The sequence below is a fragment of the Anopheles coluzzii genome, chromosome 2 (assembly GCF_943734685.1).
Source record: "Anopheles coluzzii chromosome 2, AcolN3, whole genome shotgun sequence".
Taxonomy (NCBI): Eukaryota; Metazoa; Arthropoda; class Insecta; order Diptera; family Culicidae; genus Anopheles; species Anopheles coluzzii.
This window is the reverse complement of record NC_064670.1, coordinates 31,924,715-31,951,119: the sequence shown is the minus strand read 5'-3', so window position 1 is coordinate 31,951,119 and position 26,405 is coordinate 31,924,715. Positions and strand designations below refer to the sequence as shown.

General features: G+C 44.3%; 1 protein-coding gene across 3 annotated transcripts in view; it reads right to left on the bottom strand.

Annotated features, from left to right (window-relative positions):
- Positions 1-26,405, bottom strand: part of LOC120953429 (phe13-bombesin receptor-like) — an 85,750-nt gene that overhangs the window by 6,487 nt on the left and 52,858 nt on the right. For all 3 annotated transcript variants that reach the window (XM_040373337.2, XM_049610966.1, XM_040373338.2), the window contains one exon: positions 3,642-4,266. In XM_040373337.2, the coding sequence (XP_040229271.2) occupies positions 3,642-4,074 (433 nt within the window). In that variant the 5' untranslated portion in view covers positions 4,075-4,266. The remainder of the gene's footprint in view (positions 1-3,641; positions 4,267-26,405) is intronic.

Genomic DNA, 26,405 nt, shown 5'->3' with positions numbered 1-26,405 from the left:
GATAGGAACTGATTGTGGCTATAAATACACAAAATAAGACACATCCAAATAGAGAAACTTTTATTCTACGCGCGTTTGTTTAAACAAATTTAAATAGAGCGTTTCATTGGTGTCTCAGATGGGTGAACTGCTATAGGACAAATAATGTTGGGCAACAATATACAGCGGCGAGACAGTAATACAGTTGTATGATTGATAATCTATTACTATTGAACTACTACTAGACTTCATCAAAACAAAAGCCAATTTCATGCTGCGTGTTTGTAAGTTTATTCTAAATTTGACCTTTCGCATACTTTCCCTCTAAATGTGTGTCGAAACCGCAAACAGTCTCACGCTTCTCTAGTTGCGGCTTTCGAAGGGAAAAGGTTGTGGCGCTTTCGAGAACGAGATCCTCGCGAGTGTCTAACATAAGCATAAGCAAGCAGAACGTTTCTGTCCTTTCTCATACTTTGACTCACCACCGCAAAAGCCGCAGACTGTCGCACGCTGGTCTGTTTGAAGCATTCGAGCGGAAAATTTGCGACCGCTCAAGAGACTACCGCGGCTTCTACAAAAATTAATCAATTTAATCTCAAATGAGCTATTAATAACAGTGTCTGCCGTTTCATGAACTTTATCGTTACAAAATCTAACCGCACGTATGTCGAGGCACAAGGCTGTCGATGATCTTGTACACAAATAAATAACAATCCCAATTTCCATTCAGCTTCACTGTGTTCCTAGAACGGCAATGTCGAATGCATTGCTCAGACATTACTTCCACAGCCAATGAGCCACACATTCATCTGGTCACACTCACAGCTTGTTGCTGCACAAGCAACCGTAACAAAATGCGTACAAAATTGCATCCGTATGTCAACGGGATGCACATGCAACAATGGCTCATCGGATGGTTGGCACACATGCGGTGTGTACTGCAAAATCATTCCCTTCCATCTTTGTCTTCGGTCGCCATCGTTTCCCCTTTTGTGCCGACAGAGTAACAATCGTTCCTTATTGCGATGCAGTTGATTCACGTCCAAGGTATGTGTTTTTCCCCCTGGAAAATGTGCACATCTAATGCTGATTTCAACGTTTTCGAATTGCAATATTCCTTTGCAAATCTTTTTCCTTCTTGTATCGTCTGGACTCTCTCTCTCTCTCCATCGCAAGATGATGCCCGACGCGGTGTACGTGTGGAAAATATTTTGGCTTCATATATGAACGATCATAAAGTGGCACCATGAACTGTATACCGTAATCACGAGGCAGAGTGAATACTGTTGTACTGGCAATATCTAGGACGGCAGGGTTTTTTTTGTGCACATTCTCCCAAAGGAGAATGCACCTGGCGGTTGTTGCAAAATTGAAACAAATGAGGTAGATTGTCGCAACGAAACAGCGGCAAATGATTGCACAATATGCAAAAAATGTTCTAGAGATTGCGAGGAGCGAAAGAGCAAGGAGAAAGTGGCTTTCCTTATTTTTTGCTTCCTTTCTTCACTCGTCCTTGATCCCGGTGGCAGGTCCGTCCGTCCGGTCATGGCTCAAACACCTTTGGCGAACGGAATTTCTCAGCGACATCGCACGAGGCAAAGGTCAGGGACGTGTTTGGGAGAGGTGATCAAAATGGTCCCCATACGTGCAGTGGTAGAATATTTAGAGGGTTTTTATGCGACATGAACGCCATTTGGCCGCAAGTTACGAATGGGACGGTTCTTCCCTTAGAGGAGGGACCGCTTTTTTGGGGAAGGCAAATGCATATAAATTGGAATTTCATTGAAACATCGCGACAAGAGATGGCCGTGAGTGGTGAGTGCAAACTGCTGTGTCGTTTAACTTCTGTTTAGGTTGAAGAAGGGTTTCCTACCTTACACCATAACAGTGCGTTAGGCACATAGGGAAATAATGTGTAATGAATATTTTCTTCGGGTTAACCATCATGCATCTTCTATGAATATTTGAATCGTTCCATATTTCCCTAGCGACAGTCGTTTGTACTATCCTAAAATAAGGTCACTTTTTTCAAACTACCAAAAATTGTAAAAGTTTGTCATTGTGTATCATTTCATAATTGCATAACTTCAGGCGTACTTGCAGACACGTGGCGATGCAGTTCACTAACATGTTGTGTCTTCTGCAACAGTTACGATTGCCCTGTTATTCCCAGAAAATAGATTATTTTATGATGCAATTAAATTCTAGGAAAGAATGATTTAACATTTTCCCAAACGTAATGAGAAAGTGAAACAATGGGCAGAAAATTTTGAGCAGAAGTGTTATTGCCTCTCCATGTGGTCTCGCAAAATGACACGCAATGTAAAGTAACTTCACACCAGAGCAAGCACAGCAACTCTGAACGAATTTGTAATGCACACCAATTACTTCGAACTCAACGCCCGATCAAGTACCACACCGCAAAAGCAGTTTCCCAGAGATTGGAATGTGCTTTGCGCACCATGTGGGACAGGTTTGCGGTGGACGAAATGGACCGAACGGTGCAGTATTTAACCATTCCATTTCTGTGACCTCCGTAAACGTCCCCAAACCAACAAATAAAAACGTATGTGGCAAGGTAGCAACGGTTGTCTATTTAGTAATTTCGCGTCCATCTCGATGGCACTGCATGCGGTCAGAGTAATGTCTGCCAGATGGTTTGCGATGCGTGTTGGACAATTGGGCTTGGAGCCGGTAATTTATTTATTTTGGTTTATTTTATTTTGGTATCGCAAAACTCGTCCGTCTGGCATATGTGAGCAAAGCGCAACCATGGGGCTGAAAATGTGGCTTTCCCCAAACGAATCGATCCGGGGGTGTCCGGGGAAGTCCCTTTGTGCGAGAGTAATGTACATCATACCACACTAAAAGTTTAACCTTTCATCTACATAATTTGAGGTCGGTTTGTCGGGGTGACAGAGCCGTGGTGGGGCTATAATGATACACATTTTATTTTGAAATGGTGAGATTTTTGAACGACACACAACATCGTACAGTCTATTTTCAACTCCCTACCTCGCTGTACGCGAAATGCTAAAATTAATATCCTTAATAACTTTGTGGCCCAGTTCCGGGAAGTGAATGGTTCACGGTAACTTCATCATTTCAGGATCTATATAAATCCCCGCCTGGATGGTACACTAATGTGGCAATTAGTGTAAGCTGCTCCAACATCTTAGGCCACTTTAAGCACCGTGTCGCCCTTGCGCAACTTCTTGATGGGATAAAACGGTTGCCGGAAAACTCCTTACTCCTGCTACAAAAATATAAAAAGTGCTACCTCATTTACCCGAGAAGCATTACCCGCATTTTAGTCCTCCAGCTGTAACATCCTCCTCCCCTCCCATGCTTCCTTTCAACGTGATAGTAAAGAAACAGGATTCCAGCTCATTAGCATCTAGCATGAAATGAGAAACACAACTCCTATAGCAACGGTTTTCGATGCGACGCGGGGTTCCTCTTCCCGAAAAATTCCACAATACGGTTCGACTCCTAGTGACGGTTCCCCGCAGTCGGTGATGCTCCCGGGAGCAGTAAATCAGATTAGCCCCCGGTTCGCTAGCCATCTCCGGTGGCCTTCCTCCATCAACTCTCTCTCTCTCTCTTCTCTTTTCTCTCCTCAACCCCGCCCACATCTACCCTAGAACAGCGGACAGACTTACCGAACAGCAGGAGCAGAAAATCCGACACGGCCAGATTGAACAGATAGTAGTTGGTGGCGGTGTGCATCGATTTGTTCTTCGCTATCACGACACAGATGGACAGGTTGCCGACAATGCCGGCCACAAAGATGAAGCAGTAGAAGATCGTTATCGGCAGTATGATGCAGATCGAATCCGTACCGTAGCTTGCCGATTCGGGCACGGATCCGGACAGGCTCTCGTTCGCGTACAGATACTGCGGCTGGTACTGCTGATGGTGGGGATGGTTGTAGTACTGCTGCTGCTGCTGTTGCGGCTGGTGCGGCTGGTGCAGCAGCGTACGGTGCCCATCGAGGATATCGTGCAGTAAACCGGTACGCCCATTGGTACCGTTGGTGATGAGGGCCGCGAGCAGGCTGCCACTACTGCCGACCGTCGGGCTTAGCTCCATCATGTTAGCCAGCAGTTGGGCCTACTCCACTGTGGGACCGGGGGGAGGATATGCCGGGAACGAGCGGGAACGGGTGGTGCGCTCAGGGCCGGTGATCCATGGTTGTGCGGGCGAAGCAACGGGATTGATGCGTGAGTGCCGCCAGGCACTGGGCCAATAATGGGACGTTGCGTGTGGGCGAGTTGTGCTTAGAGGCTGGAAAATATGGACACCACGAACGGAAGGTATGAGATTTTAATTGTTCAAGCGTGAAAGAGGTTTTATGAGGTAAGTTGAAATGGTAATAGGTGAGTGGGAGGTCAAATGTGTTGACTACTCATCGACACGAATCAACAGTTAAATTTGCTTGTTTTGTAGCAATGTCTTGGTGAAGGATGGTACTTTTCAATCCACAAATGTTGTGAACAATGTCTTTTTCCCAGTCGATGAATATAATTCGATTTCCAATACTTTAAGGACAAATTAAATGGTTAGACAAATTGTTAGGTAAGGAAATTGGATGAACTGTTAAAGTAATTTATTAAGTAAATTGATAAGTGAAAAACGGTTGCCAATTGATTCCGGTTGAAATTGTTCAAGCAAGAAGGAGTCTCACATTCTCTCCCAATTTATCTATTTCCATGAAGTGATTGCGTTTAAATACACGTGCAGCTAATTAAACTGTTAACGCCGTTTAAGTGACTTCCGAGCATACTTTGCACATTTAACGGTTGCAAAGTGCGTGCTACCTGAGGGAGCTAATATTTGACGGCAATGTGTTGGACAAATTCCAGGGACCGGATTCGGCGAACTGTCTAAGTGGTACGGCTAGGGCCGATACGCTATAAACCATCGATGCTTCACCGAGCCAATATCGAGAATCAGCCGCATACGGTTACTGCTGCACATGAAATAGAAATTATCAGATCATCGAATGCGTTTACCTTATCAAATTTATTGCTTCTTCTTTTCAGTAAATGAAAAAAGAACATTGGTAACATTAAACTAAATTGGTAACAAATAAATAGATGGTAACACTTATACCTTCACGTCCTAACAAATGTATGTAAATTGATGCAAGGCTTTCTCCATTAGAAGTAATCCAACGTAGCTGTACTCAGTATTTTACTGCCCAACTTTGGATACGTTCAATTTTATTTGGACTACAGTAAATCAAAGACAAAACGATCGATAGGTCTGTCATCCTGAACGGTTTTTCAAACCCGTACGCAGCCGACGCTTCCGTCTCATACGATGACAGCGTGTCGTCAGGGGCGTACGCGCGCGCGCGCCTGTCAATCAAGCGCATCAAGCAAACCTCTAATCTACCGTTGATCCCTCGAGCCTGTGACCACCTCCTCTCCATTGGGAAGGTGCTGTCACGCGGACATCCTCTCTTTGGTTTCCTCCTGTCCCAGCACCCCAGAAAAAGGGTTTGTTTAAGTGAGTTTCGGATGTTTTTTTCCTTCCATCCTAAACTCTCTACTGCCACATCACGCTTAGATTCGGTCGAATGATTGGCTTTGGATTAAAGCGTACCGTAACAGTCATGTACCGCAAACACCGTTTCGCCCGGTTTTCAGTGTGTCTTGCCAAATGAAGCCACCATACACATGATTGGCAAAGACAACGTTCCGCCAGATTTACGGCGATGCTGCCCGACGGGTTTGATGTTCTTTCTGCTCAACCGTTTGACAAAGTGTAGCGAATGTTGGGGATGGATTTTGATGGCCGATGGCGAGTTTCAGCTCTTAAATTGGTTCCCGTGAAAATTTGTGTCGGATAAAAATGTTTTAGGTACACCATTAGCTGAACCAGTTAGTGAGTAGTTAAGGGGCAAAAAGTAGCGAAAATGCAGGAAAGTCAATGATTCATTGAAGGACGAGACGAGTTCAGTATGAACAGCGGGAACACAGTTAAGGTCCGCTAAAGGTGCCATAAGTGTAAAAGTAAATGTTATTAAATTGTTCACCGTGATGGCTATTAGGCTACAGGCCGATTGAAACGAACGGTTGGTCCCGTACGCCTTCCGCCGTTCCGTAGCAATTCTTCAGTCCGAAAGCTTTGAAACACTTCGCAGACCGTGTATCCCGAGCGAGTGCGCTTGTTCTGATCGAGCGAAGCAAACTTCCATCAGAAGTTTAAGTATTCCGGTGGAGACGATGTTTCATCTTTCGTTCTTTAATGGTTTTTCGCTACAAATTCGTTCCGTTCATCGGCGCCATCGGATTTGGCAATTTCCGGTACCATTTGCAGGTGCAAAAGTTTTCGACTTCAATGTCCGAGACCTTTGCGATCATGCTTTCCCATAAAGCGACCTCCATCCCATTCCGCCAGAAAGGTCACCACCAACTCTGTTTCCGGTGCGTTGTGTATTGATCTTTCGATTTCTTGTTCCCCGTTTGTCTTGTCATCGCAAGTGGGAAGGTGTCTCAGATGGGGAAAATTGGCTCTGCATGTACGTGTGGTTGCGTTTTTATGTGAGTCCGTGTACGGACTTTACTTTTCCATCGGTCGTATGAGGCTTAAAAACAAAAAAAAAAGAAATCCATAAACAAAAAGGTTAACTTTTCATCACAAAAACAAGATTGACAGAGGGGGAGAAAACTATTATCTCCGGGGTTGCTTTTTTGGTTGTTTGTCCACAAAAAGGGCAACCTTTTTATTTTATTTTATTTTTTCGATTGAAAAGACTTGATTTGTCCCATGTTGATCTGACTTCTGTAAACGATATTTCGATCTCCCGGTTCATCAAGAGGGACACGCATCGCAATCGAAAAGTTGATTCCGCCTGCACGCTAGGTAGTGTCTTCAGTATGGTGTGGAGTTTGCTGATAAAAGAGCATAAATCATAACCCTCAAGAAAGAACATGTATACCACACGTATCCCTTTTGTAGATTTAGGGCCGAGAAAGCAGATCGGAAACTTTTGATAGTATTAGTCAAGGGAGCGTAATGTCCCTTTTGCTTGCGCGAAACACGTAAAAGATTAGGAGATTTATTGTTTGAGAAACGGTAGCCCAGGCGGCGATTGTTCGTGATTGTTCATCAAGAGCAAATTCATTTCAAGTGACAAAACTTTCGCAAACGATTTATTCTTATAAATACTTTAATTATTTTATTGTGTAATGGGGACGGGGGACTTCTATCTCGAAGTGAGAACTATCGATGCAGATTAGATTTCTTGTGAGCTGCGGTGTGTTAAAGCGAGAGGCAAAAAGGATTTGCCAAAGAAAGCCATAAAACGTTCCTACCCTTATACTGATTTGGGGAAAAACTAATCCGTTTTGGGAAGATTTATGACGATACTTTAATATTTGAATAACTCCATTAATCTGTACGTTACTCCGAACGTGCTGGGAAAAGGGAAGCACTTACACTAATTACAAATCCTGCTGTGAAAGCCATCATTTTTCCTGGCATATTGAAAACAATCGCCCATTTCCGCAAACAAAGTGGTTCGAACTCACACGCCTACAAACAAAGCCACTCCTTCAACTCACTTCAATGTGATTGTAGATGACAATAAATCGAAAAAGTGACGATATTCCAACAACCACTCTGTGTTCCAACATCAAACCGGAAGTATAACCAAGCTTTTCTGCACGAAACAACAATAAACCGTGATCACTTTCATTAGCCAGGTGGTGGTAATCTGAACCAGTTAGTCGCTGGAATTGTCACTCTGCGAGCGGAGCTGGACGATAGGTCGATAGGATTCCTAGGAATGGAATGGAGCTGACATTGAGCGCGTAAGTGTTTGGAAATTTGTCACTGTCATCCGCCTCAAGCCCAAACGGTGGTTCTTCTTATCCACCGGGACCATTGTTCCTACTACCCTGTGCTCGTAATCCATCAGCCAGTGCCTGTCATGTCGGCGTGTCGAACGTGTCATTAGTCCGAAACTATTGGAAGGTTAAAATTTGCACGGCCAATACAAATTAGTGCCCCGGCGTGCCGGGGGTTCCTCCGAAACTGCTCCCCTACTCTGAGAGGTTCTAGTTGGTAGTCAAAAAAAAAAAAAAAAGAAGCAGCCAAGGGGTTTATTGCTGTTTTTAAATATTAAACGAAACGAGCTAAGCAGCATCTTCGTCTGCTTACGGACGCCACGTGGCACAGCACTGAAAGCAATTAGCAGAAATGCGCCACGTTTGAATATTCTCGCCTGCTGGTGAATAATAATGCGATCCGAATTCATAACCGGGCCCTGTCGCTTGGTCCCACTCTCCCCCTACCCCTTCGACGAAAACTGTCGTGAACCAAAGATGGCCGTCTCCACCGGGCGAGCGAATTGTGGGTCATTGCTTGGGAGTTCTTTCGACCAAAGCCAGCCATCATTCCGCACCACCTCCCGGTCACCGAGATGGGCTTTGAATTATTTATGTAACGCTGGTGCCCTGTGCTGGAGGAGCAGGTCGACGATGATCTCAGCGAAGAACCGAAATGGAGCTTTGGACCAGTCGCACCACTCCGCTCCAGGGCGATCGGTCGATAACGTCAAAAGTGAAACTGGTTTTCTTGGTGTGCACTTCAGAACTGGTCTTGTTCGGGCACGGTATCTCAAAAAAAAAAAAAAACTTCCCTTACGACCCGGAGTCTAGCATCTTGAAGCGCAGGGTGGCCCAATTCGGTTCAACTCGCACCTCCCGCCTCGCGTCTTTCTAAACACGGAAACAGTGTTTTGTGCAAAAAGGGCAAAAGTAGCACGGAGAGATTGCTCAAATATCGGGTGAACTCCTGTGGGGCACATAATCTGCCGCAGTAACACACACACACACACACACACACGGATGGCCGATCTTTGGCATGCCAAAAAGCGTGAGTGGCATGCCAAAAAGTAAGGGCAGACAAAAGAGGCCCACCATCGAAAGCAATTCCGAAATGGCAATCAAAAGCAAAAAATGGGAAAGGTTCCACACATCCGCTTCAAAAGCTCAGACCCCCCCATCCCCCTCCTTCCTTCAGATAAGATCACTGACCGTGCGTCGCGCGCGGACGAGCCTATCTAGATTGTGCGTTTGTCCGAGTTTTGAAAATGTAAAATGTCACAGCGATCGGACGGCGACGGCACGTGTTGTTGAATTGGGAAATTAAAAATCACTTAAGCGTTTACATTATCTGCGTTACGCAAATGTTGACGAAGTGGTCCCGGTCTCATCATGAATCCGAGTCCGAATCAAATCACCGAATTGAGCACCTTCCCCGCCACACTGCGATTCGTGCAAGGTGGTGATAAAAAATAACAAATTCACTACCAAAACCCAAACTGGTTGCCGCGGAGGGTTTTTTGTTGGCTTCCAACAACACCTCTTTTGATCGTACAGGTGTTGTTGGTATCACCTAGCGTTTCGGACCGTAAACAAACAAACACACACTCCAACAAAAACGCAAATCGGTTTGATTTAAAGCAGTTCTCACCATACGGTCCCGAAGAGAGCGTTTCGTGTAAACGAACGTAAAGCTTTTACGTTATGTGTTTTAGTGTGCAGGGTCGGATGATGATAAATAATTAAGAAGATACTTTTTGATGGGAGTGTTCCGAATAGTTTGAACCAGTGTGAAATGGGACAACAGCATTTGCAAGTTCGTTTAGAGATAGTTCGGATGATTAATGCTTGTGTTTTGTTCATGTTCGGCCTAAGAGGCTAAAATGCGATGACTGAGCGTGTTTAATCCACTCATCGAAACCGATAGGGTGCAATTAATCAGTCTAGTATGTGCATTAGTCCATTGGAATTAGATCTGTTAAAGCTTAAAGCTTTAGTGTGGCAGAATTCTAGCATAAATGATTTATGACACACGTTCGTTCTTTGACTTTCGGGTTTTGAAGACATTGAATTTTGAAACATTGCTTAATTCAGTTAGATGTCAGGCCAACGATTCGATGTTCTATTCGCAATAGACAAGATCGATTGTACGAGACTGGTGGACATCGATTCCCATTTAGGACGTCTTCCCGTGCCAAGGATGTTGAAATTTGGCTTTCAACAATCCTAGGAACCCTATAAAAGTCGGAATGATCGCGTAGGTAGTTACATAAAAATAATAAACAAGCAAACCTGAAGTAGCTTCTGCAGTAAAAATGTCACAAAGCTCGTGTGTCCCCAGGAACTGTACCACGAAAGTACAAAAACTGTCAATGTAAAACATTTTCCTCGCGAGCTTTTTGTTTATTGACAAATCGAGAGAAGAGATTAAAAAAACAGAGCCTACCTTTATCTACACAAAAGTCGCCTAGTAAGCAACCAACTTTTAATTACATAAACACCAAAGCTTCCTACCATCGTTTCAGCATGAACAACAACAAAAAATATAAAGAAATAAACCCAACCCACCGGAAATGATCAGAAAAGACAGGAACAGCAAGAACATTTCAGCTGCACAAACAAACCAAGCGGTGGTGCACGCTGTGTTTTTCTCTTTGATGGGGCGAATCGGAGCGTTCGTGTGGGAATGTTTACTCATCTGGTTTTGAGCCAAAAATTCTTCACTGATGACTTATCGGTAGGCGAGTGTTAGCAGCCTGCAGGCGGACGGTGTCTGTGACGGTACCACCCATGTGGGGTAAAAAGCAAGCACGCTATCCAGGCCCTCTGCATCCAGTGTTGGCGAAAGATGAAATGTGCTGCTTTTTGTTTGTTTGTGGTTGTGAGCAACAGTCCTTCACTAACATGCCGGTCAGCCCACCATCCCCGACCGGTATGGTTTTGATGCGCTTGACATTTGAATGGCTCGATGTTGTTTTGTAACGCTCGAAAACGGTAAAGCGTGAAAGACGCGGAGTAAACGTGTGTCTTTTAGTTAACGGATCCTTTGCTTCGCTGTTCGCTTGCTGTCATCCGGAGGTTCCGGGGATGTGATAGATGCACAAAAAAGATGCCCTCTCTAAAAGGATATTAACATTACAATGTTGAGCAATCTTATCTGATAATCTAATTTCTTTCTAACTGAATCTGAAAAAATCTCTTCAACAATCCCTTGCCCTGTTGCATGACGATGACCCACACTTTTTTGTGGGTTGGGAAGGCACCGAATTTTGAACCGAAGCTCCGTGAACGTATACGAGTGGCGGAAACCGGTACGGCGGCTTAAGCTGACCTCTACGACTTTGTGGTCGGCCCCTGTCAGATACCGCTAGGGCATCCCCCCCCCTCCCCCCATACTGTAACACAATAACGGGGCCGCGGCGCACGTGCTGCGAACTAGTTTCGCGTAGATCAATTTGTTGTTGCTAACAGCATGAAAGGCACATACAGACACGAATATACACACACACACACACACATCCCACAAAGTGAAATGTCATCTCAGATGATTGAGCTCTTGGTGCGCTGTTGGAGAAAAATTTTGATGTGCGTACACCTTGCTCCAATAGTTCGCAGCAGCAGCAGCAGCAGCAGCAGCTCGATCGTAATTACATTTTCACCAAAACCATAATCAGCACATTTGATTGATCAAATGAAAAGCATAAGCATAAAGTGGATGGATGGGATCGGAGAGGAAACTTTCTTCTTCTTCTGTCGGCCGTCAATGGACAATCTGTGTGGAAGAACGTGATACAAGTTCCGGCTGCCACGTTAACGCGTGAAAGCCACCGAGAAGCGAAACAAGCTTCTGCCATTGACCGGAGCGCAGATTGCGGTACATTGCAGAAACTTTCCCAATTGCTTACCAGCTTGATGTTGTCGCTTGATTGAACATTTTCGAGCACTCGAGTCTGGGAATTTTCTTTTCTAATCAATTATACGTGTGCGCGCCCGTGTGTGTTTGGTTTTGTGCAATTTTTGTCGAGTTGTTTAGTTCACCCATTCAATCCACCCAGTCAAAGATAAGTTGGTGGGTAAGTTAGACAGATTTAGACTTCGGTACAAATCAGACGCTTCGAACCAGATAACGAGTGGCAATGTCGTGTTATTTGCTCGAATGACATCAGCCAAACATTCTCCAATGGTTTATCCGAGCATCGAGACAGCATGGTTTGTGGGATGATACAAGAAAATTGGATTCTTATGAGCTTGCGGGGTGCGATGGTATAAACATCTCTGCAAAACAGCAGTTTTTTTGTACACGGTTATTTGTTAAGCTTGCATTTCATATAGAAGGTAGGCAAAGACGGACACTGTGGGCAAGATGGACACTTCCCATAAATGCATGAAAAAGGTAATTTTCGAATAATTCAACAATGTAGAATCCAAACTGAAGGTAAAACAACACATTTGAGAACATTTTTGGCTTAATATATGTAAAATTGGTTAAATCCACGAACAAAATAAATTTTCAATCATGTGCATCATGCCTTGTGGATCTAATTTGACTACTGCCGGTCTTAAGCTCTACAACTTGTATTGTTTATATTTCCGGAAGTTTTATTTCATGAATGGGCTGTCGTGATCATTAATAAAAAAACTGGCGAAAGAACGAGAATGAAAGCAATACAAAATATTGTTTTCTGGTGGTTTAAACATTCTGACACCAATACGGGAAAGACGGACACTTTGTTGTAGGGAAAGATGGACACCGAATTTATTGATTTATTTTACTTCTTATATCAATTGGTGATGAATATATTTCTTCAAATACCTTTAATAAGGGTATTCCGCTACTATAAATCAATCAGTAACTAGAGAAAGTAGTGAAATAAGCGAGAAATGAAACACCGGTCAAAATAGTAGCCATCCGTTATGCTATTACTCGCTCGACGCTGATTGGACAACTTTAAGCAATAAAAAGATGAAGCGGCATTGATACGACATTCAGGAATAGATGAGAAATTCTATGGGATTACAAATATCAAATGTGGAATTTTGACATGGTGGAAAATGGATTAAACTATTAACAAGTCCCTCATAAATACTGGGGTCGTGGACTTTTTGCGGAGTAATTTCCTAAAAGGAAGTTCTAGACTGTTGTTCTGTAAGCTAGAGCAACGTCAGCTGAAAGTGTGCGATATTTCAATAATGTTTTAGATGCTGCATACTACAATGTATTAGAAGCGTTGTTTACAATTTCTAAAACCACGGCTGAATAAATCGTCGTTGCAATAGGCCAAGAATTGGTTCATAAATGTACCAGGACGTGGAAAGCGATAGAATTTGTTAAAATACTGTAAAACTCTTCACTTTCTAACCTTTTCTACAGGTGTCAATCTTACCCTTATTGGTGTCCATCTTTCCCATATCTGGTGTTCATCTTATGTTTTTCATTCATGAAAAAACGCAAAAATCGATGGAAACTTAAAAGTTTTAACACATTTGCTGACAAAACATGAATGTAAGATAATGTATGCACATTTTCATGGTCGTTGCACTTATATATCCCTAGATTTTTACCATTTCCCTTAACGTGTCCGTCTTTACCTACCTTTCCCTACTCAAAGCAACCGTAACGCTTTTTGTTGACTGATTATACTTTTAAAACATCTTTAAATACATTTTTAATGAAAAAAGCAGAGTTTCTTTCCTTCTTCCAACAGTGGTAACCAAAGAAATAAAACAATGTTCACACACTTTTAAGTCAAAAAATATTCCTATGCGATGCACTGAATCAACCTTTGTTTACATTTTTTAACGCTGAAATAATCTAGGCTGAAAACCACTGAGGCTTGTTTGACACGTGGTTTTGCATGGTGTGGTGCCATAATTTCAGCCGGCTATTATCAAATTCGATATAAAAAACTGGCTATAACCGTAAAATCTCACTTTAATGAAACGTATTTTATTGTTTTTTGAAATATTTCAATTGCTAAATTAGTGACGTGATTATAGCGAAACAAAAGGCAAAGCTCATTAATAAACGCTGTATCTTTACACCGATTGAATCCATTCGCATTCAATTCAACCTCATCTCATAGTTGCAGGTTCTGTATTCGGTGCCCATTTTTCTTTTCCACCTTCCCAACCACACCCCCATCGTTGTAAACCATAAATTGTAGCACCAAATCGGCTTACTGCACCGCTAGCAGCACAGCCCACCAGCGGCACATAAAATACTCACATTTCAATTGCGAAAGATAATATGTACCACACAGTCGTGTGGTTTCTGGCAGAGTCTATTCATCGTTTTGCCGGTCAGTTTTAAACGGTTGCAGCTCGGCCTTGCTTCGGCCATCTATCCGGCCAAGCAAAAGGACGATGGTGGTACACAATTTATGATTTCCCCCTGTGCAGTGGGCGCATTTATTAATTACCGAGCGATAATCATTTATTCCGTGTGGGTACGGTCACGTTTAGCGCGCGCGTCAGAGCTGTGGAATGCCCGGGGCGCATTTCGGGAGGCATTTTTGGTCGATTCACAGATGGAGGAGAGAAGAAATGTACGCTTGGCGCAAGAAATGAATAGTAAATTCTTCGCTTATGGTATCACTTTAGCTCGGTGCGGTAAATCGATCGCATGAAAGTTTTGCTCCCAAATAAAACTTTATGAATAGTCGTTCCATTCCTGTTTGAAGTCTTACTTTTTGAGGTGTGTATGTGCTCAGCGTCAGAGCTGGACATACGATCTGGCACACAAACAACCTAAATTTTCTCTGAAATGCACACACAGAGGGAAAACTCATTGAAACTAGACAAACATAATCCTTAATCCGAGATATCGAGCTGCACACGTCGTCCATGTCGTTCTTGCTGGCAGTCTCACAATAGCCCCATTAGCCAAACTAATGAAGTTTGGCCGCCACACCGCCACCACACAGGATCGGCTGCTCTCTAGTGTACATTTCTCGCATGCAAATGGGTATTGGAGCCCATAGTAAACACTCTCTTCACAACCTCAAGCACAACATGTTGTTCACGGATAGGAGACCGACTCTGGTTCTTAACCTTTCGTACGCCGGCTTTCTCGATGGCTGGTGAAAGTGTCAACGCCAATCCCTCAACCTAACGCACTCCCTCGAAACTTCCCTCATGTGTCTGCTCACGGCTGATAATAATGGATGCCCAAAGCCGCGGTTCTCGTTGCTGCTGGAGACGTTGATTAAAAATGTCCCGCCCATCATCCGTCAGCGTGGTTTGCAACATATGCTTGGCAGATTTTGTCTCCGTACCCTCCATCGAACCCATGGGGCTGAGGTTCTCGTGACGCGCGGCTTAGATATTCTTGTTTACGTAATGAAATGTTTGTCAATGACAAAGTAAATACGACAGTGCATGCTGATCCTTCGGCCGGGTGCACAGACCAGTACCGTAATTGCGTACAAGTCAATGGGAGGGCACCCTTTTCCCGGAAATGGCCGTGGCTGAGTGTGTGGGTGCCGAGTCGTCAATATATAGCACAGCACGTGTCAATATGATGCTACCGGAAGGCAATGAAAAGGGGTGTGTAGATGAATTGTAAATGGGGATGGAATTTTTCATTTGCATCTTGCACAGTATGTTACGAGACGTTGCCCGGGGGCTGTCTGCTAAGGAGACGCCCGGTTCTTTGTCTTACCAATTCCAATATGTGGGAAGCTTTCAAATGCTTGCTAGTGTGATACATTTCATTCTATACAGCAATAAGAACGCTATTCACTGAAACGTAAATTATGCAATAAATTTCTTTTAAAGCTCGTTATTATTCTAACGATTTTTCTTTATTTTGCATTGGAAAATGAGCCTCACTATTAAGGCTTATTTTTGGTTTGAAGTTTACAGCTGGTCGTAACGTAATTGTCGGACAGAGTTTATCGGGCTGTTATTCAGGCCGAGTTCGAGGCTTCAAGTGCGCAGTGTTCGGTAAACTCCCAGAAGAATTGACATTCAAAACAACTTGCCTCACTCTGGTTAGCTTGTTTTTCCATATCATCAGGCATAGCAAACAATGCCGTGTTTTTCCTTAACTATTCAGAGCTTCTGGTGCAAGGCTTGAAGAAAACATACTCGGAGTGAACAGAGATAACAAATGGTATCAAAATGTGGGAAGGTACCTGTTATTTTAGTCCTAATCCTTACAACCAATGAGGAACAGTAGAAGATTAGTAGTAATTAAGGTCTCTACAAAGTCAAACGACAATGACGCGAGAGCAAGCGTTGATATTAATCTCTTGCTGATGGGCATTGTAGCTGTGCTTAGATCTTTTACAAATTCCTGAACTTCTACCACAACCTATTTTATTGTCATCTGCTACACTGTCAATAGCAAAGCTTGCCAACAAGCTACAGCATAATAGTTTGTTCCGGAACTAATTTAGCACACCCGATGTGACGTTAAATCAAGTAATAATAAGATTTTCTGCGCCAATTAATATGCACCCGTGTGCGGTCTGGTCCCTCAACCGTGGCTGGGTGAATCTGAAACTCTATTACATCCAGCCAACCCCTAACGCAGCCCACGCAGGACACACGCACGCTTTGGACCAACTTTATCTATGTACTACCAACGTTCGTCTAGCCACGATAAAAGCGCACCAACTACGGTTGCTACCTCGACGTTCGGCAAGCAACCCACCTGTGGGTGGGTCGGGTAGGGTACAGTGATTTACTTACAATAATAATAACTTTTATTTTGCCTTTTTGCAACCCTATACAGGCGTGCTGAAACTTTACCGAAAACCCATTACGGACAGCATGTACGGGTTGAGGTTTGGCTAGTGTTACAGTTTAGAGGTTTCCTGATTCCCAGCCACCCTTCACATTAAAACGGGACGCGGGGTGGGAAGGTGTGTGTGTGTTTGTGTATGCAATTTACACTACGGCTGCCGCTTCCTGGCTGGCACTGGCTTTCGCCCTCCAGTATTTCACCGCACATTACCATACAAGGGATGGCTGTGGTGGCGTAGTGGGCGATCAGTATTGCGTAGTAGTTTATCCCAAAATCTCCTCCCCCTCCCACTCCCACGATCCAAAAGCCATTAATTAAGCAATTCAATGGCGTTCGGCTAATAGTTCCTACCCTGCGGGAAGGAAATGACGTGGAATCCCTTCGCCACCGTACTAAGGCAGGTCAATCTAAGCGATCCAATAAAAGTCAGATGTTCCTTGGATTGGCGGGATGCCCATCGGATAAGGGACTGGGAGGCTTGAGGTAGCCCTATTATCGACCGCCCCGTAGTTCTGCCAACATGGGAGCTAGTGCATACAAAATTATTCATCCGTTGCTTCGCAGCCTGCGGGGAAGGTGGAAAATTCAATTATAACTTTCCTCGTCTGAGTAGTGGTGGTACAGCAGAAAAAAAGGAAGTAAAGAAATACACAAAACATAGATGGCCACGGTCAAGCTGGATAAGATCCGCTTAGACGCTAATACGCTTCATCTTTCATTTCCCTCCATTTCTCCGTCTCTCGCACTCTGTCTCTTGCTCTCTTACGCTTTCCGGTACCATATTTATGGTGATGCTGTAATTAACTTTCACAGATGATTAGAGCTGTGAGGTGAGAAGATATTTTTCTTTTCGGGGGGAAGGAGACGGGGAACTTTATGCGTTCGCGCTGCCAGGATGCCAGCCCCCGAAAACGTTTCGGCGAGAAGTTTCTTCATCATTTGCCCCCAGAGCGTCACCTGAACCCATCCAGCCGGCCAGGGTTGTTGTGTGCCGGCATCAAAAGGATGACTAACGAGGTCGGGAAATTGGATGGGATTGTGCGACAATTTACCGCTGGCTCACCACCATTGGTCTCGGCGGATGTGGTTGCTTGCGTGTGTGTGTCTGTGTGCCTGTGTGTATTTGTTTGTGGGTTCAGTTATCCTTGGTTCTTGGTATCTTGCCGACATCCGGCGCTTCCAGGAAGGGTAGCGAATGAAGGGCCCGCTCCATAAATTCATTTTAACCTGATTAGCGACCACGCAGGGATATTCCGACCACCGGGGTGTTTCCTATTCCTTGTTCTGTGCCGCCAATTTGGGGCACATCGATCGGGCAGTGGACGGATTGGTTCTTACCCCCAGGTTGGTACACAATAACACGTCCATCGGGAGGGCACGCTGGCGCCTTGAAGCCGGAGGGTAACACTCCCGGCGGGCCTCTTTCAGTGTGTTTCTGTGCATTGCTCTCTCTCTCTCTCTCTCTCTCTCTGTCTCTTGTCCCGGGCGGCCGAGGTGTGGTGGTGGAAATCTGGCTTGGTTATCTTTATTGTTTCCACTCATTAACACAGGCTGCGTGGTGATGGTGCGTGTGTAAGGAAAAAAACGTGAAAAGACAGCAGGAAAAGTTGAGCGCCAAATTAAGACACATTCAGTGAGCATCTTTTGCCCATTACTTGACGCCCATGACAAAGATAAAAAGCCTTTGTTCCCATTGCGCCCTTATTGTGTGCAGTGTAGTGAGGAGGCAGGCAAGAAAGCTTCGTGCACAAAAAACGGGCTTTCAAAAAACAAAACACACCATCGGCCAAAGTTTTGTCCCCGAACGCTCAAAAGATTGTTAAATTGGATAAGCAAGCATGAATTGTTTTATTCCTAAAATAGCACGCCGTAGCCGAAGCGATGACAAAGCCGGACAAGCGGCTCCGTTCTTTCCGTGTTCGCACGGGGCTAGTTTCAATCAAAGCTGCTCTCTGGGAGAGGAGCTTTTTTTTCATTATGTTTCGTGTACAATACACAAAAGAAAATGAATGATTGATCAGCATAATGAAACAAATGAAAAATACAAGCAAAAACACATCCACGCCGGTTCATTCGGCGGCAACATTTGAGCGGCCAGGCAAGTGTGCAAAGAAATGGAAAGGAACCGAAAAAGGGGCCTCCTTTCCTTTCGGGGGGAAATGAAATTCTGGATTTGGCTTTTTTTTTTCTTCAAAATTATGCTCCTGGGATGTAAAGACGCAGCTGCTGCCCCTGTCTGTACAACAAAATGCCGGGTTGGGACCGCGTTGCGCTCTTGCTAGAGTACGTGGCATGGCAGTGAAACGTTCGGCAATAAGCCGCCAATCAATGGTTTGATTGGATCTTGGAGCCAGAGCAGTGGATTTGGCAAGCTCGGGTCTGTGGAAAAGCATTTCCTCCACACGGCAGCACAATGGAGCAATAAAATGAGCTACAAGTAGCAACAACACCAACGAAACGAACACAATGAATCAGAATTCGATACAAGATGAATTCATTCCGAAGGCAGACGTGAGGTGTGAGGGAATGCCAAAAATATAACTACCATTGTCGGCGGCCAGTCGCTGGCGAAGCAAAGTGGCCCCGTCCCGTGCAGAATGATTCAGAGCACCGGATCAACCGCCAACGCAACCCAACTGCCCAGGTGCGCAAGTAATCGGCCCAACAAGACTCAAAAAAGCACACACACACACCCAAAATTGCTCAATTTCATTCAATGCTCACCGCCGCTGCGAAGTGGTACTTCTCGTTGGGGATGCTTCTCCGACCGCTGTCTGGGTCGAGCCACTGCACAACGATCGAGGGAAATTGAGAACGTGCACCTCCTTCCCCGAGTGCCGATCGTTTCATGCCCTGCTGAACCCCATTACGAAGCCCATTACAGACGTTGCGGGCAGGGTGGTGGGAGATATAGCAGGTTCAATTGAACGAAACTGCTTATGCTTTCGACAAAGAAAAAACCATATGCTGCTCAATGTCCCAGGCAAACCAACTGATAACGGACGGGCATTTCGGTTACGCTGGGTTCCACAACTCCCGAAACGAGTGAAGGGGGCAATACATCGGGGAAGGTGAAGGGTCCACATAAAAATAAGCAATTATGATTTTGCCCGTTCCCACCGGTAGAATTCGTCTGAGTGGTTTGTACAGTGACTTCACGGAAGGTTCGCCACTTTGCATTTCGTTCCGCCGAACAACCCACCCCCTCCCGTCGGGAGTGAAAGGTAACGGGTTGGTGTGCGTGGAGCGAAATGCTTGGTGAGATTAGAAATGGTGACCGTGCGGGCGTGCCACTCTGCTTGCCCAGCACACGTCGCGAAAAGCCGGTCATTTCGGGTCGTACTATTATTTTATAGCGCCTTGAAAAAAGCTTAAAAGGTAGAAGTGTGTCTTTTACTGCCAATCCGGGGGCCCGGGCAAGCTGACTGGCTTACTGAACCATATTTAGAACGTGCGCTCGTAAAAAGCACGCTTCAGAACGGGCGATTCTTGGGCGCTCACGGCTCACGGGGATTGGATTATGAGAGCATCAGCGTGGCTATGGGGCGGTTTTGCTGCCGGTTCCATTAACAGGTTCTGGAACGGCCGGCGAGTGTCGGAGATTTATCCGCGTGGCTCAAAACACGGGCACAAATGGGTTCGGAAAGCCTGCCGGAGATTATTACATTGCCACATCAGAACGCCTTTTGCGAGTGATGGATTAGTGTCGAGCGGTACAGAGTGGTGTGGTACTTCCGTGGCTAAGTATCGCTGCATGTGAAGGATTTAGGGCCGTGTGCGAGCGTTTGGTTGCTGGGGGAAAGGTCGCGTTTGTCGTACGTAATTGTTGCTATAACTTGATCATTGTATGTTGGGGAAATGCTCGCAAGCACTTTGTAATAGTGCTCGAAATATAGGAAATGTAGGATCGAGAAAAGGCACAAGGCATTGAACAGCCCAGTGCGAAGTACAGATGGACGCATTAAAAAGTGAAACACGTTATCAAATGAAGCGCATTCTTAACCAGGAACGATTATGGTCAAAAGAAGTTCATACTTCACAGGCATAGATCAGAATCATACAAGCCTAGCATGCTGGTGCTGAATACATTGAGAATCGTGGATTTTCTAGGGCATGCATATACCATGGGCTTTCGATCCATTAGATGTATGTAATCTGCATCTGCATTTGTGGCGGTCACTTGACACAGTCGTCAAACCGAACGACTCAATAACATACCCGTAATGTGAAACTGATGTTATAAGATCGTACAATACGAACAACACAACACAGAGCAAGAATTGACCAACTAATCCTACATCGTCCGTCAAATAACAAATCAGTGGGAAGTACATTAAGTAAGTCAATTGAAAACAAAACAAAAATAAATTAACTACTTGAACTTCCCTGAGGAAGATAAGCCCATAATTGTTGTGGTGGACGAGTTTTCCAATCTGACAGCATATTGTCAATTTGAGAGAAACGAGTTCAGTCTGGAAACGATAGGTTTGCCGATAACGAGTATTTTCCGTTAATCTAATTGTAAGTTGTGAGGCAAACTACTGAAACTAAAGGCTAACAATCTTGACCACGGTCCTGTCAGATTCAATCGATGATAACCATGGGCAACCATGAGAATTATAAACCCACCTGTGTCCATGTCTACAGGTTCCTTGGTACAGACACAACGTTCCTACGGTTAATCGCCGAGGTTAAGAGCGTTAAGGCATACTTCGCTGTGGTATGTTGCTAGTCACATACGGAAGAATAGAGGCATTTACCAGGAATTTGAACACTTTACACATATATGCACACCTCAGTAGTTAGAAGCTATTATAGATTGCTCTTTCTTTTTTATTGCAATTCTTGGACAGATGCAAGAAGATTTCCAAAGAGTTGGTACAAATCACATTACACATTCCTTAAGGGATGTATAAAGGAGTATTTTAACTATCTATATTTTAATCTATATAGATAGTTATATATCTATATTATATTTTAACTAACTATATAAAAAATGCAATACGAGAGAGAGAGAGACGAAGACTAAATCCCGGGATAGTTTATGATGCAAAAGATTGGTTGGTTGATGATTGGTTTTGAGAGCGAATAAGTAAAATGATTAGATGAGTTTGTTGTTTGGCAGCATAATTTAGAACATTGTTTGTGTTTGTTTTTTTGGGCTCTACAGCTTCTTTCTTCATGAAACATAATGTGCGATATCATGCAAATGTTTGAGCATAACAAATTTTAGCAACAGAACAGCAAACAGTACAAAATTGGAAGCAGGTGTATTCGAAAAATAATGTAGGTCGCCTTCATACTTTTAATAATAGGACCGAGCAAGCAGAAGACGCCATCATTGCTGGAAGGAAATATTTCCCAGAATATTTAGGTAGAAATATACATACACACACATTTTAAAGTTGACTTCATTTTGTTTATCATTCGCAAAATCATTCGTTTATTATCAGAAGCAAAAGTGAAACAAACGCATGAAATGAAAAAAAAAACCCAAAATCTCCCCTTCACCGCCTCCCCGCAGTAATCCCACGCAATGACAATTTCTTCGGAACCTTTCGCTAGGGCCCTTTCCGGTGGCCGACGCCGTCCTCGGTCGTCCTCTTGCAACTCGCTCATGAATAAATTCATAAGAAAATGAGCAAATAATTTCACAAGATCCGCAGAAGCGTACGAACGGTCCGTGGGTCGACGATTTGTGTAAGCGGCCGTGAATCTTTCGCTAAAATGCAGTTACCGTAATTCAGTAACTGAGAGCCGAGAGCGCGCGCTGGATTTCATATATTGCTGCTTATATTGGGCATCAAAACCGAAACAATTTGCGCAGAACTGCAGGAAAAGAAATCTACGACAAATACTATAAAGCAAGTCAGCTTGATTAGATCAACCAAAGGACCATAAAGAACGGTTTACTGCCCCGCACTATCCACGCGCGTGTTCCCGGCGATGACAAATAACGGCCCCTCCTTTGTCACCAGCGTGCCGAAACGCAAGCCGAGCCTAAATGAAGTAGTAGGGAGGGGGAAGGGAAATGTCGGGACTCCCTGAGCAGATTATGGGCATTAGCAGGCGTTGGAGATCTGTCGTCCCCAGGCACAGCAGCCGCACCGTAGTGTGCGGGGGCTTTGATGTAGCAAGGAATACCACCATCACCATCGCCAACAGAGCAGGTTATGCGCTATCGATCTTATTATATCACACCGCGCTCTGGTGTGATAAGGGTTTAACGCGAACGGTCCGCCGTTCCGTCCTGATTGACACTTATTAATTTATGTGCGTGCGCGTGACGGAAGTTGAGGGCGAAGGGTGGGCAGATGTATAGGGGAACGAAGCAGGGAAAGAATAAAAATTAACGCCAACGGGCGTACCCATATAATTATGTTCTTTGCTCGAGCAGATTAACAACAAGATTCGATTCTTCCGCGGCAACTATCACCCGCTGTGAGTACGATCGTAAATTTGTCCTCACCTAATTGGCACGAACAGTGAACCCTCCCAAACGTCACCTCCAGCCGGAAGCTGGCTGTGTTAAAATCATGTTTGTTTTCATCTAATAGACACAACGCGTCAGAATCGCACCACACAGTGCGTAGTTTGTCCATCCTACCCAGACGACCCCTGGTGCGATCATAAAGAGATAGCCGCCCGGGAAGGAGCCGCCTTCCCGTCGATGATTGATTTGACAAGTGTCATGGAACATAATATAAATTCCGGGAAGATTTTCCACCATCACTTGGGTGTGCGTCATTCGCCTGCAAAGAACTGTATGGAAACATTCCTACAGAAGCAGATGAGACATTTGCTTCCGCCATGCTGCCGGACGACGTTCGGTATGTTTCAATCAAACAGATGGGAGTACTGCACTAAATTTACCAGGAATACACACAACAACGGCACAATGAACAGGAAGATGAGCACACAGACAAGGGCAAGGAATTGAAACGAAATTAAAGGACATCCGCATTAGAGGCTGCACAGTCTGGGAACATCTGAAGCTGGAGAGGATTTTTGGTTTTCATTTTTTTCATTTGGAGTTTATTTCACACAAAGGACAGGACGTAAAGTGTTGTACTTTTTTTTCCCGCTGTTGCGGATATTGTCTCGGGATTTGGGGCGAGCTTTTCCTTTTATTTTCGCTTGTAGGTAACCTTATCCTAATTCCGGGTCATCCTTGTAGAACATGCGGCTACAACGCACAAAGGAGAAAGAAAGAGCATGTAAAAAATCTCATTAAAAGTCGGACGAAACTTCCGTACGATTCGCGTGTTGACCATGGTTTCCTACCACAAAAATGAGTTAAGATTTTTTCCCTCCATTTTTCCTAGCCGGTTAAGCTTACGTTAATCGTCAATTCAATCTTAGACAATTTTCAACCAACGATTCGAACTTTTATTTCCATTCGGAGAGTCCATTTGGTGCGAAAATCAAACACACGCCAAATGTCTGTTTGTTCGATCGGCATCGATTGGCAGTAAAGCCTATTATTGTGTAGATTTACTATCATTATTTGGAGCTTATAGGGCATCTCACGACAAACGGTGATAAATCCACCAGGATTTACCAAACACTGTTCATTTTCGCGGGAACAAGGTAAATATATAGACGGATGGCATCACCCGTTTGACTTGCTGTGCGCTTAAGACACAGGAAGACGATGTTTTCACGCCCCGTTTGCGCTCCGGGTTTGCCTGAATTAATGACGACAGTTCATCAATAGCGACTCAGTAGACGCAACCCCGGAGCTTTTGAAGATGTTCAACGGTTTTCTTCTTCTCCTGAGGCAGAAGGATAATTAATCCAACAGCTCGCCCCGCGGGCATTCTCCCCTGTCCGGTGATGCTCATCAATGTTCGAGAGCGTGATTATGCAAAGGACCACCAGAGCGGTGCGTAATTAGAACCGGAAAAGGTGGTTGGTTGTATGATAACCAAGTTTTCTAAGAATCAATAACAAAAAGGTACGTACCACACTAAGTGAGATTGGAGAAGAGCTCGATGCAAAATTAGGACTAGAGCTGTTGCAAGGTTAATTAGTCACTGCTGTAGGGATGATGCCAGCATAGCCTAGCACTGCTCTGTCCTAGGGAATGGAGCAAGCGAATGATTGGACCAGATTGGAAATTGACTCTAATCCTAAGCCCCGATCAACGGTGGAAGCAAAGGTTCATTAATCATTCATGCATCTTCAGGATGGACAAAGAAGCTCCGATAATTAATTAATTTATAATAGTTATGTTGTTTAGTTCCTCGGTACAATTGCACTTCAAGGGTTACGTGACACGTTTTATTATCAGCCTAATTTATAGTATTTGAAACATTTTCTTTTTACAATCCCTACTGGACGTGACTGGACCTGCACAAGCGACTTGCCACATGCTCTACTTCTTGTAAAGTATGATAATTGTACTAAAAAAATACATGATCATCATCATCATCAAATACATCATGGAAACGATTGAACAATTTGGGAATTGGAATTCCGTGGACAGTTCTGTCACATCGCGATGCTATTCAAAGGCATAGATAGCAAATAACCGAAACAACATGTTTCCACCCTTTGCAAACATGCTGCGAAAATGCTGCCTACCTTTGTGCTTGGTGCGTATCCTAAATACCGTATGTACATGCCGATCACAGCAATCGGTAGAGGAATCCAGCGTGAATAAAAGACACACATCCGTACAACAATACCAGCCATTCCGGGAAGTTGACTTGTGGGAGTGGAAATCTTGTCCAACCCAACCCTCTTTCGGTCTGTCGAAGGTGTCTAGTTGCGTGCAATTTGCTAATGGACTCCGGACAGGAAAGCGAGGAGAGCGTGAGGCACCGTGCCGCTTTAACGAAGCCTAGGCAACGAACCGGGCGATATTGCGTGGCAAGGAAGCGTAGGAGGGAGCGACAGCTTCACAATGTGGTGTAAAAATGTCGTTCGGATCGGAAAAATTTGAAATGCCATTCCAGTGTGCGCGGCCCAATGTTAGCAACGGAGGATGGGGAGGTACGAATCAAAACGATTTAACACGGGCGAAGCAGGTGGAATCCGAGCTTCCACCACCTGTAGCTGCGAGAATTTAGAATTGGTGGGGAAGGAAGGGGGGGGGGGGGGAGGGCACAGGTCGTTGCATTACAAAATAGGGACGAATGAAAGAAAAAAAAAAACCTTAGCTTTACCGTAACCGGGCGGGCGGGGCAGGTGGTGTTGCAAAACGGATTATGTTTGAACGGTGCGCATGGAAGCGTCGTAATGCGTAGAGCGTGACATCGTTATTTGGGATGATACCGAGAATTTATGGTTATCCTTGGATGGATGCTTTATCTTTCTTTACAACACGCTTCCAATGTAAGGAATGATGGCAAGGGGTTGTGATTGGTTCGGTGTCGGGCAAACCAGAGGGGCTAAAAATAAATTGGTTTTGAGAAAGGGTGTATTTTGTGATAGCAAACCAACCAGTAAACACGGCACTATTCTTCTTCGCTGTGTTATCAAGGTTGAAAGAGTAAAACAATACATAATTGTTGCTCTTGAATGAATATCAATTTACTCATTGATTTGCTTCATTTACCTCAAATCACATCGAAAATGAATCATGAATGCCACAATATTCTTGATTTTTAGGCTGGAAAAAAGATGTCATACATCTGTTACACTATAAAAGATCGTTTTAGTCTCACTGTTGGTAAGAAAGAAAGAGAAAGCTCTGCAAATTACTTGTGGCTTAGTACCCAAACTCAATCACACATGATACAGCCGTTTCAACTATAGACTGACAATATGTTTGCATTGTACAGGCTGTACATTCGTGGCTAGTTTAGCTGCATGTAAGAACGTTGCCAAAATTT